Genomic DNA, 18,529 nt, shown 5'->3' with positions numbered 1-18,529 from the left:
TTCAGGTCAATAATCATTCATTGTTTTGAACAATATTGGCATCACATATATTCGGTGGCCACTTTATTAAATACCTCCTGTACCTAATAAAGTGGTCATTAAATGTATGTTCATGGTCTTCCGCTTCTATAGCCATCCATTTCAAGGTCCTGTACACCATTTTTAAAATGTGTGGTTATTTGAGTTACTTTCAACTTAGATCACATTTTTCCCCATTCTGTTGCTTGGTCTGAAAACAACGAAACCTCTTGACCACTCTGCATGCTCTTACTCATTGAGTTGCTGCCTCATGATTGGCTGGTTAGATATTTATATAAATGAGCAGGTGTACAGGTGTACCTATAGTCACTAAGCGTAAATCAGATTAACCAGAAGCAGAATAAATCTCCGAATTCTGGTTATCTACCATTGTCAGTTAATCTTTAAAGGACTCACCATTAGATATTGAATCTGCTTTTTTTTACCCCCCTCAAACACACACACAGATAAAGGGTACAACAATTAATTTTTAACATTTTTTGCCAGACCTCATCAGGAATATGAAGTAATAATTCCTGAACAGAAGTACTGGAAAACATGGACTATGACAGGACTTCAAAGTGGGTAGAATATATGGGTGAACCAAACATGTTCTCTTTAGGTGAGGTATTGAAAGCTAAAGCTACCTAGATGGTGACAAAGCGAACATAGAATAAACAAAACAGATTTATGACTAACTGCAGGTCCATATTTCTGGGTGGAGCCAGGGTGGCACTCGATAGCGACTTTTTGAGCTCATCTATGAAAACAGCTTAATTTCTACCTTTAATGTCTCTTTCTCCTTTTCAAGGTGAATAGTGCTCTCTCCCCTTCTCTCGTTAGGTGAGGGAGAGTTTGTTGCCAATTCTCGAGTTAGAAAAAAGTGGCACGACAGACTTTAACATCAAAATCAGTGATTTATATGTCTCTGTTGGTCTCCCCTCTTGCTATGAAAGGATGACACCTCTCTGTCCCTTTATTACAGAGAGGGAGAGCCTGTGGTACGTTGAATGACTAGTTTTTGTTGTACAGCAGATCACGGTCTTTCCTGGGGGCTTTGACGTGGGTGGAGGGTGCTGGTGCTTTTCTTGCTGAAGTAAGTGGGAGAGGGGGAGGGCTGTTGCTTTGCTGCTGCTTGTGCATGGGAAGGCAGAGTGAGGGGCATTTTTCATTGTTTGGGGCACACTTCTGTTTTTGTGGATGTATGTGCAGAACACGAATTTCAGGCTGTATATTGTATATGTTCTCTGATATTAAATGGAACTATTGAACTATTTCTGCAGAAAACCATTGAAAGCCAAAAGGAATTTTATAAAAGATGAGGACAGGAAAGATGAGTAGGAATTTCAAAAATACTTTAGTAACCAAAGTAGTTAATAAAATGTGCTGCTAACTAGGGGCAAATCAAAATGGAGACAGATACAAAACAGAGTTATCAAATGAGTACTTTAACCTTATCATGTCACTGAAGATGGGTAAAAAGATTTTGGATATGAAAATAGAAATGAATGCTAACTAAAGCCATAATCAAAGCTAATGTATTTTGGTGCAGATGTGTTCTATATTGCTATGGAAAGCAAACATGGGGAAAACAAAAGCACAGACCACAGGCTTCCATCCTGCCAGGATAAGAAACTAGTGCAAACCACAGGTTCCAAACATTAAGGGATATGTGGTGAGTGCAGGTAAGTGGCACTGAGCTAAAGCATCAGCCATGACTCACTAAGTAGCAGAGGAAGCACAATGAGTCAACGGGCCTATACTTGCTCCTATTTACATTCTTAATATACATTCCACTTTAAAAGAGGAGAAAGGATCTACCTTGTTATCATGGACCATATAATTTTATATCCCCATCAACAGAAATATTGTCAAGAACAAAATCAAATATTGGAGCAAAGAAGTTTACCAATACTCTGACCGTGCTGTATGATGAAATTTGAGTGTTGATGAAGAAAGTGCAACTGGCAGTACAAATTTGATATACAAAAAGGTATTTTATTTTTCTTTGTATTTATTTTCATCTCGAGATACAGCTCAGTAACATGCCCTTCCAGCCCAATTACACACACATGACCCTCTAACTTACTTTAAAATACGAGAGGAAATTGGAATTCAAAACAGAAATCCACACAGTCATGGGAGGAACGTACAAACTCCTTACAAACAGCGGAATTCAACCCAGGTTGCTGGTGGGGTAATAGTGTTGTACTAACTGTGCTACCCCAAAATTATCACTTAATACAGATTCAGAAAGTAGAAGCTACTTACTGCCTTTAAAGAAATTATAATTTACATATCTACTTGACCATCAAATAGGAAGCTGAGAGTTACAATGATCAGATGTATTTCTAGTTGGAGGGAAATATGCAGCAGGTGTCCCATGGAACACTATCCAGACTAATTCTTCTCTTTCTATTTCAAGTAGGATGAAGATTTTTTTAAAAAATGTACATAATGCAGAGACAATGAATTAAATTGTGAATTCAGAAGCTGAATTCAGAAGTTTAGGCAAATTGACAAAATGAAAAAGAAGCATAGAAAATGTGCTAATTGCTAGCTGTGCATTCTGGAAGAAACAATATGGAATAGTAGTATAATTTAACTAGTATAATGAGAAAGGTGCAAGTGCAAAGGGTTATATCCTTGATGATGGTACAGCAAATTGGTAAGGAGATTAAAAAATTAAGCTAAACCCCTACATATCACTGGTTAAGCTTCAAATGGAGTACTGCATACAATTCTGGGCACTATAATTTTGAACAGATATCAAGCCATTGGATAGTGCCTTGAGGAACATAACTGATACTGATTTAAGAAGATAGTGAGAAAATACAATTTCTCACCCAAGGCAAAGATTAACTGGAATCCAACAAAAGTATTCAAAACCATAAGTTAATTTCATAATTTCTTCTTATTTGTTCAGCTTCCGTTTCGATTATCCATAACATTAAAATAATAGGGAGAACCAGAGAGAAAATGAGACAATATTGTTTCACATACGGATCAGTATGTCACATCCAAATTCAAAACCGGCCGTGAGGCCATGTTATGTTTTCTCTCTCCTCTATTTATAAATGTCCTTGTAAACCAAACCTGACAAGTTGGAGTCAACTTGCAAATGTGGCAAAAACTCTCATATATTCAGCAGTCTCACGCTGACCAGAGTAAGGAATATGTACGACTCAGCAGTACTTTCAATTAATATTAACATTTCAGCAATTGTGTGTGAAAATCAGAACAGTTTGACTGAAGACAGCCTAAATTTTTTTTTCAAAAAAATCTGCCCAAATAGATATTTGTTGTACCTGAAGAGAACTTCCTCTTTGACAGATAAAAGATTCAATGAAGACAATGTTGTAATTAAATAAAGGAGACTACGGAGCCATGAGGGAAGAGCTGGCCAAAGTTAAATGGGCGGATGCCCTGGCAGGAAAGATAGTGGAAAAGCAGTGGCAGATATTCTTGGGGATAATACAAAAGATGCAAAAGCAGTTCACTCCAATGAGAAGGAAGGATTCAAAGAGGGGGAAGGGGCCACAGTGGTTGACAAAGGAAGTCAGAGATTGTATAGCATTAAAGAAAAAGAAGTATGACAGGGCTAAGATGAGTGGGAATACAGATGATTGGGAAAGTTTTAAGGAACAGCAGATCTTAACTAAAAAAGCAATACGGAAGAGAAAAAATCAGGTATGAGCTCAGTCTAGCCAGGAATATAAAAGGGGATAGCAAAAGCTTTTTTAGTTATGTGAAGAGAAAGAAGATAGTTAAGAACAATGTTGGCCCCTTGAAGAATGAATTGGGAGAAATTGTTATGGGAAACAGGGAAATGGCAACAGAATTTAGTGCATACTTTAGATCTGTCTTCACCAGGGAGGACACAAGCAATCTCCCAGATGTATGGATGGGCCAGGGTCATAAGAGGAATTGAAACAGATTGGCATTAGGAAAGAAACTGTGATGAGTAGACTGATAGGACTGAAGGCTAATAAATCCCCGGGTCCAGATGGTCTGCATCCGAGGGTTCTAAAAGAGGTGGCTCAGGAAATTGCGGATGCATTGGTAATCATTTTCCAATGTTCCTTAGATTCAGGATCAGTTCCTGAAGATTGGAGAGTGGCTAATGTTATCCCACTTTTCAAGAAGGGAGGGAAGGAGAAAACGGAGAACTATCACCCTGTTAGCCTAACGTCAGCCGTGGGGAAGATGCTTGAGTCCATTATTAAGGACGAAATAGTGGCACATCTTGATGGCAGTATTAGGATTAGGCCAAGCCAGCATGGATTTACCAAGGGCAAATCATGCTTGACTAATCTGTTGGAGTTTTTTGAAGGATGTTAGACGAGGGTAAGCCAGTGGATGTAGTGTACCTAGATTTTCAGAAGGCATTCGATAAGGTGCCACATAGGAGATTGGTGAGTAAAATCAGAGCTCATGGCATTGGGGGCAGGGTTTCAACATGGATAGAAAACTGGTTGGCAGATATAAAGCAAAGGGTAGCAATGAATGGGTGTTTCTCGGACTGGCTGGAGGTGACTAGTGGGCTCTGTATTGGAACCACAGCTCTTTACGATTTACGTCAACGATTTAGATGAGGGCATTGAAAACTATATCAGCAAGTTTGCTGACGATACTAAACTGGGTGGCAGTGTGACATGCGAAGAGGACGTTAGGAGAATACAGGGAGACTTGGATAGGCTGGGTGAGTGGGCAGATACTTGGCAGATGTCATTCAATGTGAATAAATGTGAAGTTATCCACTTTGGAAGCAGGAACAAGAGGGCAGAGTATTGTCTGAACGGTGTAGTTAGGTAAGGGAGAAATGCAAAGAGACCTAGGAGTCCTAGTTCATCAGTCAATGAAGGTGAATGAGCAAGTGCAACAGGCAGTGAAGAGGGCAAATGGAATGTTGGCCTTCATTACAAGGGGAATTGAGTACAAGAGCAAGGATGTCCTTTTGCATTTGTACAGGGCCCTGGTGAGACCACACCTGGAATATTGAGTACAGTTTTGGTCTCCAGGTTTAAGGAAGGACATTCTGGCAATTGAGGAAGTGCAGCCTAGATTCACTAGGTTGATTCCTGGGATGGCAGGGCTGTCTTACGCAGAGAGATTGGAGAGATTGGGCTTGTACACACTGGAATTGAGGAGATTGAGAGGGGATCTGATTGAAACGTTTAAGATAATTAAAGGATTTGATAGGATTGAGGCAGGAAATATGTTCCAGATGTTGGGAGAGTCCAGTACCAGAGGGCATGGATTGAGAATAAGAGGTCAGTTATTTAAAACAGAGTTGAGGAAAAACTTCTTCTCCCAGAGGGTTGTGGAGGTGTGGAATGCATTGCCTCGGAAGACGGTGGAGGCCAATTCTCTGGATGCTTTCAAGAAGGAGCTAGATAGATATCTGATGGATAGGGGAATCAAGGGATATGGGGACAAGGCAGGGACTGGGTATTGATAGTGAATGATCAGCCGTGATCTCAGAATGGCAGTGCAGACTCGAGGGGCCAAATGGTCTACTTCTGCACCTATTGTCTATTAAAAGACTCAAATCAGAACAAAAAGAAAGACGCAGAAAACATTTCTGTAAAAGATACTAAATTGTGAATAGCAAGGAGAATCCATACCTGAAGAATCATGGCCTGTGTATTCATACATCTTGTCCCAAGTCCCATTCTCCTCTTTCCAGATGATGATCTTCCGGTCGTAGGAACAAGATGCCAAGATGTTTCCATACATTGGATGTGCCCATGCCACCTGCCACACAGGACCTTCATGGCTGAACAAGGATTTGTTCATTTAAGTATGTCATCAACAATTTTCTTTGTATGTTAACTGTTTCATGTAAAAGTTCACCATGTACATTACAAGGATACAAGTCTGGAAAGCAGCATTCTTGTTGGACACTCAGGATCCTTCCCAGGAAAGGGAGGCTTTGCAAGTTGCTGTAATCCTGTGTTGTTGGAATCGATTCAAATTCAGATTTATTTATTATATTGTAGCGGTGTGCTACAAGCAGCGCTAAAATTACGACACGGAGTCGGTAACTGCAGTCGAAGGAAAAACTTTATTCGAAAACTTCAGCCTCACTTTTAAGCCTCTGTCAACCGGCCCCCCATGGCGAAGAGGCTCCAAAGCTCTGTGCTCGCAAACCCCCGTAGGCTATCTAATTGTGAGTCAGTTCGCATACGCTAGGAAATGAGCCGCCACATAACCCCCCCCCCCCAGAACCGGAGATACACCCCCCAATGTCCACAGCCTGGGCCAGAACCTGCTTGGGAGGTCGGCCTCTGCGCCGAGGCGCCGGAAACTCGGCCGGTTGCGCCAGGTCCACATGGGCCGGCTTGAGGCGGTCCACCGTGAAAACCTCCTCCTTCCCCCCAACGTCCAGCACGAACGTGGACCCGTTGTTCCGGAGCACCGTAAACGGCCCCTCGTATGGCCGCTGCAGCGGTGGCCGATGCCCGCCCCTTCGTACAAACACAAACTGACAGTTCCGTAGGTCTTTGGGTACGCAGGTCGGGTGCCGCCCATGCTGTGAAGTGGGTATGGGGGCCAGGTTACCGAGCTTCTCGCGAAGTCTGCCCAGGACTGCAGCGGGTTCTTCCTCTTGCCCCCTCGGGGCTGGTAGGAACTCCCCGGGGACGGCCAGGGGCGCGCCGTATACCAACTCGGCCGACGAGGCGTGCAGGTCGTCCTTGGGCGCTGTGCGGATGCCGAGATGGACCCAGGGAAGCTCGTCCGCCCAGTTGGCTCCTCGCAGGCGGGCCATGAGGGCCGACTTCAGGTGACGGTGGAAACGCTCCACTAGCCCGTTCGACTGTGGGTGGTAGGCAGTGGTGTGGTGCAGCTGAGTCCCCAAAAGGCTGGCCATAGCTGACCACAGGCTGGAGGTGAACTGGGCGCCTCTGTCGGAGGTAATGTGGGCTGGTACACCAAAGCGGGATATCCAGGTGGCGATCAGGGCTCGGGCGCAAGATTCGGAGGTGGTGTCGGTGAGCGGGACCGCCTCTGGCCATCTTGTGAACCGGTCCACGATAGTCAGGAGGTAACGCGCTCCGCGCGACACTGGCAGGGGGCCCACGATATCCACATGAATGTGGTCGAAACGCCGGTGGGCGGGATGGAACTGCTGCGGTGGGGCTTTGGTGTGCCGCTGAACCTTGGCCGTCTGGCAGTGCATGCACGTCCTGGCCCATTCACTGACCTGTTTGTGGAGTCCGTGCCAAACGAACCTGCTGGAAACCATCCGGACAGTTGTCCGGATGGAGGGATGCGCCAAGTTATGAATGGAGTCGAAAACACGTCGCCGCCAGGCTGCGGGAACGACCGGACGGGGCTGGCTGGTGGCGACGTCACAGAGTAGGGTCCTCTCACCTGGGCCCACGGGGAGGTCCTGGAGCTGCAAACCAGAGACTGCAGTCCTGTAACTCGGAATCTCCTCATCTACCTGCTGTGCCTCTGCCAGTGCCTCAAAGTCTACCCCTTGGGAAAGGGCATGAACGGTAGGGCGAGAGAGCGCATCCGCCACGACATTGTCCTTACCCGAGACGTGCCGGACATCCGTTGTGTATTCAGAGATGTAGGACAGGTGGCGTTGCTGGCGGGATGACCAGGGGTCGGATGCTTTCGTAAACGCAAAGGTAAGCGGTTTGTGGTCCGTGAACGCGGTGAAGGGCCGACCTTCTAGGAAGTACCTGAAATGCCGGATTGCCAGGTAGAGCGCCAACAGTTCCCGGTCAAAAGCACTGTACTTGAGCTCGGGTGGCCGCAGGTGTTTGCTGAAAAACGCCAGGGGTTGCCAGCGACCTGCGATGAGCTGCTCCAGCACCCCACCGACTGCCGTGTTTGATGCGTCCACTGTGAGGGCGGTAGGGGTGTCCATTCTGGGATGTACTAGCATTGCGGCGTCAGCCAAAGCTTCCTTCGTTTGAACGAAAGCGGCGGCGGACTCCTCGTCCCAGGTAATGTCCTTGCTCGGACCCGACATCAGGGCGAACAGGGGGCGCATGATCCGGGCAGCTGAAGGGAGGAAGTGGCGGTAGAAATTGACCATACCTACGAATTCCTGAAGGCCTTTGATCGTGGTGGGTCGGGGGAAGTGGCGGACCGCATCCACCTTAGCGGGCAGAGGGGTTGCCCCGTCTTTAGTAATCCTGTGGCCCAGGAAGTCAATGGTATCAAGTCCGAACTGGCATTTGGCAGGGTTGATTGTAAGACCGTACTCACTCAGTCGGGCGCAGAGTTGACGGAGGTGGGACAGATGCTCCTGACGACTGCCGCTGGCTATGAGGATGTCATCCAAATAGATGAACGCGAAGTCCAGGTCCCGTCCCACCGCGTCCATTAACCGCTGGAACGTCTGTGCGGCATTCTTCAGGCCGAACGGCATGCGGAGGAACTCGAAGAGGCCAAACGGGGTGATGAGAGCCGTCTTGGGGACGTCGTCAGGATGCATCGGGATTTGATGGTACCCTCGGACAAGGTCGACCTTGGAGAAGATCCGGGCGCCGTGCAGGTTTGCCGCAAAGTCCTGAATGTGCGGCACAGGGTAGCGGTCCGGTGTGGTAGCCTCGTTCAGCCTGCGGTAGTCGCCGCACGGTCTCCAGCCCCCCGTCGCTTTGGGCACCATGTGCAGGGGGGAAGCCCAGGGGCTGTCGGACCGCCGGATGATCCCCAATTCCTCCATTCTCTGGAACTCCTCCTTCGCCAGTCGGAGCTTGTCCGGGGGAAGCCGCCGAGCACGGGCATGGAGGGGTGGTCCCTGTGTCGGGATGTGGTGCTGTACGCCGTGCCTGGGCATGGCTGCTGTGAACTGCGGTGCCAGAACCGATGGGAACTCCGCCAGGACCCTGGTGAAGTCGTTGTCGGACAGCGTGATGGAGCCGAGGTGAGGGGCTGGCAACTGGGCCGCGCCCAGGGAGAACGTCTGAAAGGTCTCGGCGTGTACCAGTCTCTTCCTGGGCAGGTCAACCAGCAGGCTGTGAGCTCGCAAAAAATCCGCACCCAGAAGCGGTTGGGCTACGGCGGCCAGTGTGAAGTCCCACGTGAACTGGCTGGGGCCGAACAGTAGCTGCACCTGACGGGTGCCATAGGTCCTTACTGTGCTGCCATTCACGGCCCTCAGGGGGGGACCCGGTGCCCTGCTGCGGGTGTCGTAACTTGTCGGAGGTAAAACGCTGATCTCAGCCCCAGTATCGACCAAAAACCGGCGTCCCGACCTTCTATCCCACACATACAGGAGGCTATCCCGATGGCCAGCCGCCGTAGCCATCAGCGGCGGCTGGCCCTGGCGTTTCCCAGGAACTTGCAGGGCGGGCGGCAACGGCGGGCTTCTGCGCCCCACCGCTGGTGGTAGAAGCACCAGTGTTCATTGGGCCGGGGGTTAGTGGGCTCTGCGGCCGGGCCTGGACTGGTTTGCTGCCGGGAGCGTGGCTGGGAGATCTGTGCGATGGACGCCCCGCTCACCTTTTTGGCGTTCCACAGCAAGTCCGCCCGGGCTGCCACCTTCCGGGGGTCACTGAAATCCGCGTCGGACAGCAGCAGGCGGATGTCCTCGGGCAGCTGCTCCAGGAATGCCTGCTCAAACATGAGGCCTGTGTGTCCCTCGGCCAGAGACAACATCTCGTTCATTAAAGCCGATGGAGGTCTTTCGCCCAAGCCATCCAGGTGCAGTAAACGGGCAGCCCGCTCACGCCGTGAGAGTCCGAAAGTCCTGAGGAGCAGGGCTTTGAATTCCGTGTACTTGCCGTCTGCCGGGGGCGACTGTACGAACTCCGCGACCTGGGCCGCTGTGTCCTGGTCGAGGGAGCTCACCACGTAGTAGTAGCGGGTGTCTTCTGAGGTGATCCGGCGAACGTGGAATTGGGCTTCGGCTTGCTGGAACCATAGGTCCGGGCGCTGTGTCCAGAAACCCGGCAGTTTCAACGAAACCGCATGAACAGAGGCGGCGTCGGTCATTTCTGGTCCAAAAATCGTTTGGACCGTCGGGGTCACCAATTGTAGCGGTGTGCTACAAGCAGCGCTAAAATTACGACACGGAGTCGGTAACTGCAGTCGAAGGAAAAACTTTATTCGAAAACTTCAGCCTCACTTTTAAGCCTCTGTCAACCGGCCCCCCATGGCGAAGAGGCTCCAAAGCTCTGTGCTCGCAAACCCCCGTAGGCTATCTAATTGTGAGTCGGTTCGCATACGCTAGGAAATGAGCCGCCACAATATGTACATCGAAACACAGTGAAATGCATCATTTGCGCTAACAGCCAATACACCTAGAAATGTGCTCGGGGCAGTCCCACAAGTGTTACCACACATTCTGCCACTAACACAGCATGCCCACAATGTTCAGCAGAAAAAAAACAAGAGAACAAAAGAAAATAGAGCGCAACAAGCAACAAAACAACAGCAACAAGGCAAGCCTCTTTCCACACACACGAATAGTCCTCCAACTCCAGGACAGACCTCCAGGCATCTCGTCTCCAAGCTTTGGCCATCAGGCTTTGACTTCCATACTTCTGACTGACCTCAGATTAGTTGATGATAGGACCCCGCACTCCAGCAACATTGACTCACCAACCCTCATGCCTCTTGCTCACTCAAGACATTTGTCACACATCCACATTGCTGGCATTTGAACTTGAAGCACAGGACTGAACTTTGGAGGTCCTTCATCACCCATCCACATCGCTGAACTTCAAATGAGGAGTGAAGGCCTAACTTCTAATTCCTCCACATCTTGTCCCTAAATCTTAATCTGACCTCAAGCTCACATCACTGCCCATAAACCCTAACCTGACCCCTAGCTCCCCTTCTGATCCCAAACCACCCTACATGTTTAAAAAACAGCTAAGCTTAAGCCACGATCTTGGGACCATCTTGACCAGAAGCCACTTATAAGCATGACCAGGTAAGAATCACATTTTTGCTTTCCTGAAGGACACTGACAAATCAGGTAGGTGTTTTTTTTAATGAAAATTTCATAGTCATCATTACTGAGAGCAGAATTTTCCCTAAATATTAGATTACTTACTTATTTTATAGATTGATAACTTATTTGAGTTAGATTCCCCAGATGACAGAAACCTGGACGCTAGTCAAGTAAGTCAACCACTGTGCAATTATACCTAAAAAATAAATTTCTGACTTCAAAATTAATCTAAAATCCAACCATACTCTTCCAGTCCCTGTAGTTGTGCAAAGTATTTGCAATATATATGTAAATAAGTAATGCAGCATCCAGCTATACAGGACCTAGCTGGCAAGGCCTGGCGCCAGGCAAATAACCTTTCGTTCAATATCAACAAGACAAAGGAGATGGTTATTGACTTCAGGAGAACTCGCACCACTCCCACCCCTCTCTACATCAGCGGCACAACAGTGGAAAGTGCGAGCAGTTTCAAACTTCTGGGAGTGCACATCTCACAAAACCTTGTATGGTCACAGAACATATCCTACACAATCAAGAAAGCACACTAATCAGAGGAGCCTGAAGAGAGCTGCACGACGCACATCAACACACAAGATCTTCTACAGATACGCAGTAGAAAGCATCATAACATGCTGCATCACTCCATGGCACAGAAACTACACTGTGATGGGCAGGAAGCTTTTACAATGGATAGTCAAAACTGCCCAGCACATTACTGGCACCAGTCTACATGCCAGGACACATATACAAAAGGTGCAGGAAAAAGGACAGCAACATCATTAGCATCCATGGCAGGACCAACAGACTCGAAAACAGTTACTTTCCCCAAGCAGCAAGGCTGATCAAACACCTCCAGCCACTAAGTCATCCCACTATACCCCCACCACCACTACTTTACCATTTCCTGTCAGTCACCTTAGCTACAGACAGTCCTAAGGTGTGCCCTAAAGTACCTAGTGTCACTTTATGTACATACAATCCATGTATGTATATATAAGCTACAGTATTTATGTATTTATTTTGTTTTTCGATTTTATTATGTTATTTTAACAAGCTGCAATCGGATCCAGGGTAACAATTCTTTTGTTCTCCTTCAGACTCGTGTACTGGAAATGACATTAAATCTTAAGAATCAGCTCAGGCTTAATGAAGAGTCCCTGGTGGAAATGAGAGGGTGGGAAGCTCTGAGTGGGTACCAAACAGTATCTCACAGCCATGGGGAAAGATTAGATTAGGTAGATCAGATTTATTTGTCACATGTACATTGAAACAGTGAAATGCGTCATTTGCATCAAGTTAAATCAGTGAGGATTGTGGAGAGCAGCCCACAAGCATCATCAGGCTTCCGGCACCAACACAGCATGCCCACAACTTACTAACTCTAACCTGTATGTCTGGGAGGAAGCTGGAGAACCCAGAAGAAAACCACACAGTCAAGGGGAGAAGGTACACAAGTTGAAACCCAATCTTACATCTTGAACTGTAATAGCATTATGCATACCACTCCACTACCATAGCACCCTTAACTGGGAAAGATAACAATTACATACCAAAAGCTGAAAAGTCATCATGTGGGATCTCTTCAATGGAAAAAAAATGCTCTCATCGAGTACATTTGCCAAGATTTATTTAAAAATAACAGGTCACCTTTTTAAGAAGTAGGAACCTGGGTCTTTGGAACTCGGGAAGTAGCTGCAGAGCTCTTGAATATTTTTAAGACTACGTGAGGTAGATTCTCATTAACAACAGGAAGAATTATCAGGGGTGAATGAAAAGAGGAGTTGAAGTTATAATCAGATCAGCAATGACCTTATTAAATGCACAGCAGGCTTGAGGGGCCAAGTGGTCTACTCCTGCCTCTAAATTGTATAGGAAAAAGAAAATATTAACACGCAAAGTTTAATAAGTTGAAATTACATTTAACAAATTAGTTTTTTGAGAACGTATCTACCAGGGTGGATAAGGGAGATCCAGCAGATACTGTATATCTGGATTTTTAAAAGTTTTCTGATCAGCAAGATGCTCACTTTGGAATAATGCTGATACAGCAAGATCCAAATGACGATTACATCCATTTGGCTTGTTAGTTTATGCTATATTGCTCCTCTTGACATTTAAGCAGAAGTGAGCTAATGTAGGTATTTCTGGAGGGACGCATGCTAGTCTGGCTCAATATCATCTCTTTTGTGGAAGAAGTGATGGTTGCTATCTGGAAATCTGACTGTGGTCATTTAGTTTTTGATGGACTCTGTTCAGGACTTACAGAGATAAGAAAAAAGAATTGCAAGAATATTTTATTTTTTCTTCTGACCAGGGAAACTAAACCAAGCAACACTCATTTTTCTTTGTTATTACTAAACCTAACATTGGAAATTTCCAGTATTTCACACATTAGTATGAAGGGAAACATGCCTCTTACCAATATGTTTCACTTACCCTCTCAGGTCAGCAACAAGGATTTGACCTCCATTCTTAACATCAAATATCTTTACAGATCGATCAGAGGAGCAGGTTGCGAGACGAGTACCGTAGTAATCCATCTGTGCATCGTGCTGCATGATAATGGTGGAGAAAGCTTTTACCAAATCCACACAGCACATGGCAATTGCTCAAATTAATTCAGTTGCTGTAGCAAAACAATTAATTTCTCTTTACTCAGTTGGTAGTTAAAACACAACACCTACACTACTGATTCTGGCTGTTGGAAGCGTGACAAGTACTTTAATGGGAAGAACTTTATATAGTGGTGGGACTAACTGGATTGCTCTTACAAAAAGTGGTAAGGTTGAGCCAAATGGCCTTCATCTATGTTCTCATATTAATTGACCAAAATGCTTTGAAATTACAGAACCATAACAGAAATATTGACATTAAATGCAAAGAAACTACTGCAGCAATAGAGAATGGAACAGACAGGCAAACATAGTTACCTTGGCCTCATTTGTTATTACATATCAAAACTTGGAAGAGATTAGACTGACAGAAATCACCCATTCTTCAAAACAATATCGGTGTTTATAAAATATTGCACTCTCCCCATCACCACAGTTTAGCCACAGATTTTATTACCCAAGTTTCTAGTCAAAATCCCTCTGATCCCTCCTTGCACAGTAAAGAAATGAACTTTGTAACATCCTGTATGATCGTCACAAATGTGATCTCCCACATTTGTCAGAGCTATCATTCTATCAGAAGTTAGATATGGCCCTTGTGGCTAAAGGGATCAGGGGGTATGGAGAGAAAGCAGGTACAGGGTTCTGAGTTGGATGATCAGCCATGATCATACTGAATAGCGGAGCAGGCTCGAAGGGCCGAATGGCCTACTCCTGCACCTATTTTCTATGTTTCTATTCTGAGCATTAAGCTCAAGAGGCCGGGAACTGGGGTTGAGGAGGAGATAGAAAGGAAGGATCAGCCATGATTGAATGGCAGAGAAGACTCGATGGGCCAGATGGCCTAATTCTGCTCCTATGTCTTATGGACAAGGGAAACATTTCAGCTCTGCTGTATATATACATAAAACAATAAATTAAATTTTTGTCATGTTTCATATTGCTAATTACAATAGGCTTTGTGCACAGTTACTCCCAGTTCTGATGAAGGTTCTTCGGCCTGAGAAGTTAGAATTATTTCTTTCCACAAATGCTGCCTGACCTGCATTTTCTGTTTTTGGTTTCATACTGAGGTAAGATATCTGCAGTCTTAGACAAAGTTGACAACACATTATGGACATTCGACCCATTGGGTCTGCTCTGCCATTCCATCATTGCTGATTTATTTTTCTCTCTCAACCCCATTCTCCAGCCTTCGCTCCCAAACCTTTGAAGCCCTTACTAATCAAAAACTTATTAAACTCCACTTTAAATATAACCAATGATTTGGCCTCCATAGCCACTTGTGGCAATGAATTCCACAGATTCATTACCCTCTGGCTAAAGAAATTCACTCTCATCTCCGTTCTAAAGGTCACCCTTGTATTCTGAGGCTGTGTCCTCTGGTCCTAGACTCTCCAATCATCAGAGACATCCTCTCTGTCTGTTGCGGGATTAATGCTAGGTTTATTTTTTGCATTTTCTGGAAAGGATTTCAGCTGAACATCATATCTGAAGTGCTTCAAAAGATCCACCATTATAGTTAAGAAGTGTGGACCAAACCCCCGAAACAGAGAATCAGTTACCATGATGATGACATCACCTCTTGACTTATCAATTTCAACTCTGAATCTAATTTGAACTTCATTAAGTGACATTTATAATTGATCAATATTCCAGGTGGAAATAGGCAGTGCAACTTGTAAAGTAGCCACTGACAACCTTTAAAGCTTGACAAATGAAAGAAAAGAATGCAACTTGTGTAATATGGAAGCATGAAGTTGATACTGCGTAATGCAGATGATATGTATACCTATATTGTCAAATGATCGACCAAGCAGCAATACAGAGGGTCCACTCCTCCTCTGCATTTCACAAAGGCCCTTGACATAGATTTGAATCAAATGAGCAGATTTATTTGAAATGCAGGCAACATTTATTGAATAGTAAGTAAACCACAAATTAAATTTACACTCTTATTCAATTTTGACAGTCCACAAGCATGTTTTATGAGCAGAGAAATCTATCTGACCAAATCAGAGAATGGAGTACTTACTGAAAGCAAGCCATATTGGAGCTCTCAGTACTGATGTTCATCCTAATCAACACTGCCATCCTCTGGTCTCTGTAAATGAAAGCACTCTTCATTCGAGCCTCCAACCTAAAAAACACCATTGGGATTTTGGAGCAAAAACTAAGTGCTGGAGGAACTCGGCACATCAGGGAGCATCTGTAAAGCTCAATGGATAGTTGATGTTTTGGGTCAAGACTCTGCTTCAGGGTTGAGAGTTCATTAGCAAGATAGGGAGTATGAAGAGATGAGAAGGATTGGTGAGGCAGGGGTTGGCAGGCAACAGGTAAAACCAGATGGGGCGAAGCAAGGTAAGGAAGCGGTACGTGGAGGCAGAAGACAGTGTCTAATGGTTGATTGGCTGAGATAGATAAGGAGAGAGAAAAGGGGGACAAATGAGGTGGGAGAAGGGAGGGTGGAGGTGGAGACAGGGGGTGATAAGATACAGAATCTGACAAGTAAGGAAGGTGTAAGGAACCAGATAAGAGGGTGATGATGGAACTGTTTGGGCAAGGGTATCAGAGAATTAGAAAATATACTGTATTGGTGATGGGCAGAAGGAAACAGTTGGGGGAACTGTTGAAACTGGGTGATGGGAAATGGGTGATGGAAACTAGAAAGCGAGAGACAGGAGCAATAGTAAAAAAAAAATCAATGTTCACTCCATGGGGGATGTAGAATACCCAGAAAGAATACAAGATGCTCTTCTCTGCCTAGCTGAGTTCCCCAGCAGCTTTTTTTTATTTGCTCCAGATTCTAGCATCTGCAGTCTCTTATAAGGCCACTAGGATTTTGAATATTTCTGCCATTTGTTCTTCTAAACTCAAGACAGTATAAGCCAGTGTGATGAACCTCATCCAAAATAAAAAAACACATCATCCTAGAAATTAATCTTTGCTCAATGACAAGTATTTCCTTCACTGGGTCAGGAGACTGAATCCTTTCAGAATAGGCCAGATGCAGCATCATCGGGAACCTACACAATTGAAGCAAGGTGCCTCTGCTGTAGTGGTTGAATCTTCGTGAAATGAAAGTCAACATACTACGCTCTATTGACATGTTAACTTTAAGCAATTCATGTACAAGAACATGTGGGGTTCCTCTTTCAATATCTCATCACTTAAAACTGGTATTTTCCACAAAGTAGGTGACCTATTTGCCGTGCCCTCATTCATTCTCTTATCCTGTCTTTCACTACCAAAACCTCCCTGTATCTTTCTCATAGCCCACACTGCACCCAAAAAAGTGAGATCAACAAAATTAAATATATTTCATATATTACATCTCTCATTCAAACCACACTTTAGACTGCAAACAGCTTGTGCTCCAGCAACAATCCCAGCCATGCACCATTAGACACAGCATCTTAGGTATAAAAGATTATTTCTAATGCTTTCTGACATCAATCTATACCAACACACTTCTTCTAATAGCATGTACTATAATTTTGTTTTTTTTTTGTGTAGTACGTAACTGGAAGTCCAAATACATAAGATCCGTTTATTCACTCAAACTGCTAGTTACAACATCAAAGCACCAATGGATTTGTCAAACAGGACAAGTCCTCTAACTTTGCCCAATTCTATTTCCTAAATGCCTCGATATCACTTACTAAATAACCAATTCTAACATTTTCACTACACGGGTTAACAGGTCTGTCAGGTCTGTTCATCTTTGTGATAATGTCTGAAACTCTATAATCCAGGGAAATACTCTAAAATCCATGGAATTTTGAAGGGTGACAGCCGTTTTCTTCAAACTCCTTAGATGCAGGTCATTAGGTCATATGGATTTATTGCATTTGATTCTCATTAATTTCTTCAATACTCGTTTTTCACCAATGCTAACTTCTTTTGTCTCTTCATTCATCTGTAGTTTTTCTTGTGTTTCGCAAGATTTCCCCATCACCCATAGAGATGAATACAAAATTCACTCCTCTTCCCTTCCTAGCATTTGCTCTTTTACTTCACTTTTTTGGCCACAATAATGAGACAAAATATAAGCTTTGAATCACACTATAATGCAAAAACAGAAACTAACATATCAAGTATGTCATGGGATTTCTTATAGTTTAACATAAATCACTCCCAGCCAATTAAATCTCCTCATGAACACAGGTGTTAAATTCATGAGCTACTTTTAACTGTTATCACTGCCTGTGTCTATGTAACAAACACAAAATGCTCTTAATTAAAACTGTCTCCCCTTTACTTAATGATATGAACGTGCCAACATTCAAAGAATGTAACTATTTTACCTACACTGTATTAGCTAGAAATGAGGAATAAAATACTTTGCAGAACAGCAATAATGGAGAGCTGTCCATAATCATTGTCGAAGCTGTGCTCCATCCAGTCTGGAGATAAAGTTGCAGCTATTTAGTTTTGCTCACATTATCAGAAATACCCGTGAATTATAAAGAACATACAGACGACCTTTATAAGTACGACACTATGTACGGGTGGTGCTACTAGGGTTGGGGTGGTGCATGCTCCCTCTAAACTATAATGTTATTTTAATTAGGTAAAGCTGACCTGTCGTTTAACCTCATTGATCCTACTTCGTTCAATTAACCTTGGTATTACTGTATTCATTTTCAGTGTTGAAAATTTAAATTGCATAACCTCAGCAGCCTCATCATTCCTTCTCAAACCCAGTGCGAAGTATCTGCCATTTGTCTACACTGAATTCTATATGCCAGTTTTTACAAATCAGTTTGTTTTGAAATATGTCTTAATTTAGTCTTAAAATTTTTAACATAATTACTTGATCATACCTTTAACCTGAAATGTCTTCTGGCAACTACACTTAAAAAAACTGGTTAACAAAAATATGGTACTACAGGACTGTCCCTGTATAAAAATGACATATTAGCAAAATAATTTCACTTTCTAGATAAGACACTGCCCTCTTTAGCTTTGCACA

General features: G+C 44.5%; 1 protein-coding gene across 1 annotated transcript in view; it reads right to left on the bottom strand.

The window, feature by feature from the left end:
* Nucleotides 1–18,529, bottom strand: part of sec13 (SEC13 homolog, nuclear pore and COPII coat complex component) — an 80,069-nt gene that overhangs the window by 34,238 nt on the left and 27,302 nt on the right. Inside the window, exons 3-4 of the mRNA XM_059944421.1 lie at nucleotides 13,379–13,494; nucleotides 5,646–5,797 (exon numbers count right to left, since the gene is read on the bottom strand). Coding sequence (XP_059800404.1) covers nucleotides 5,646–5,797; nucleotides 13,379–13,494 — 268 coding nt within the window. The remainder of the gene's footprint in view (nucleotides 1–5,645; nucleotides 5,798–13,378; nucleotides 13,495–18,529) is intronic.

This window comes from Hypanus sabinus, chromosome 19, assembly GCF_030144855.1.
Source record: "Hypanus sabinus isolate sHypSab1 chromosome 19, sHypSab1.hap1, whole genome shotgun sequence".
Lineage (NCBI taxonomy): Eukaryota > Metazoa > Chordata > Chondrichthyes > Myliobatiformes > Dasyatidae > Hypanus > Hypanus sabinus.
The sequence above is the reverse complement of the archived record's forward strand: the minus strand, read 5'-3'. Positions and strand labels throughout refer to the sequence as shown.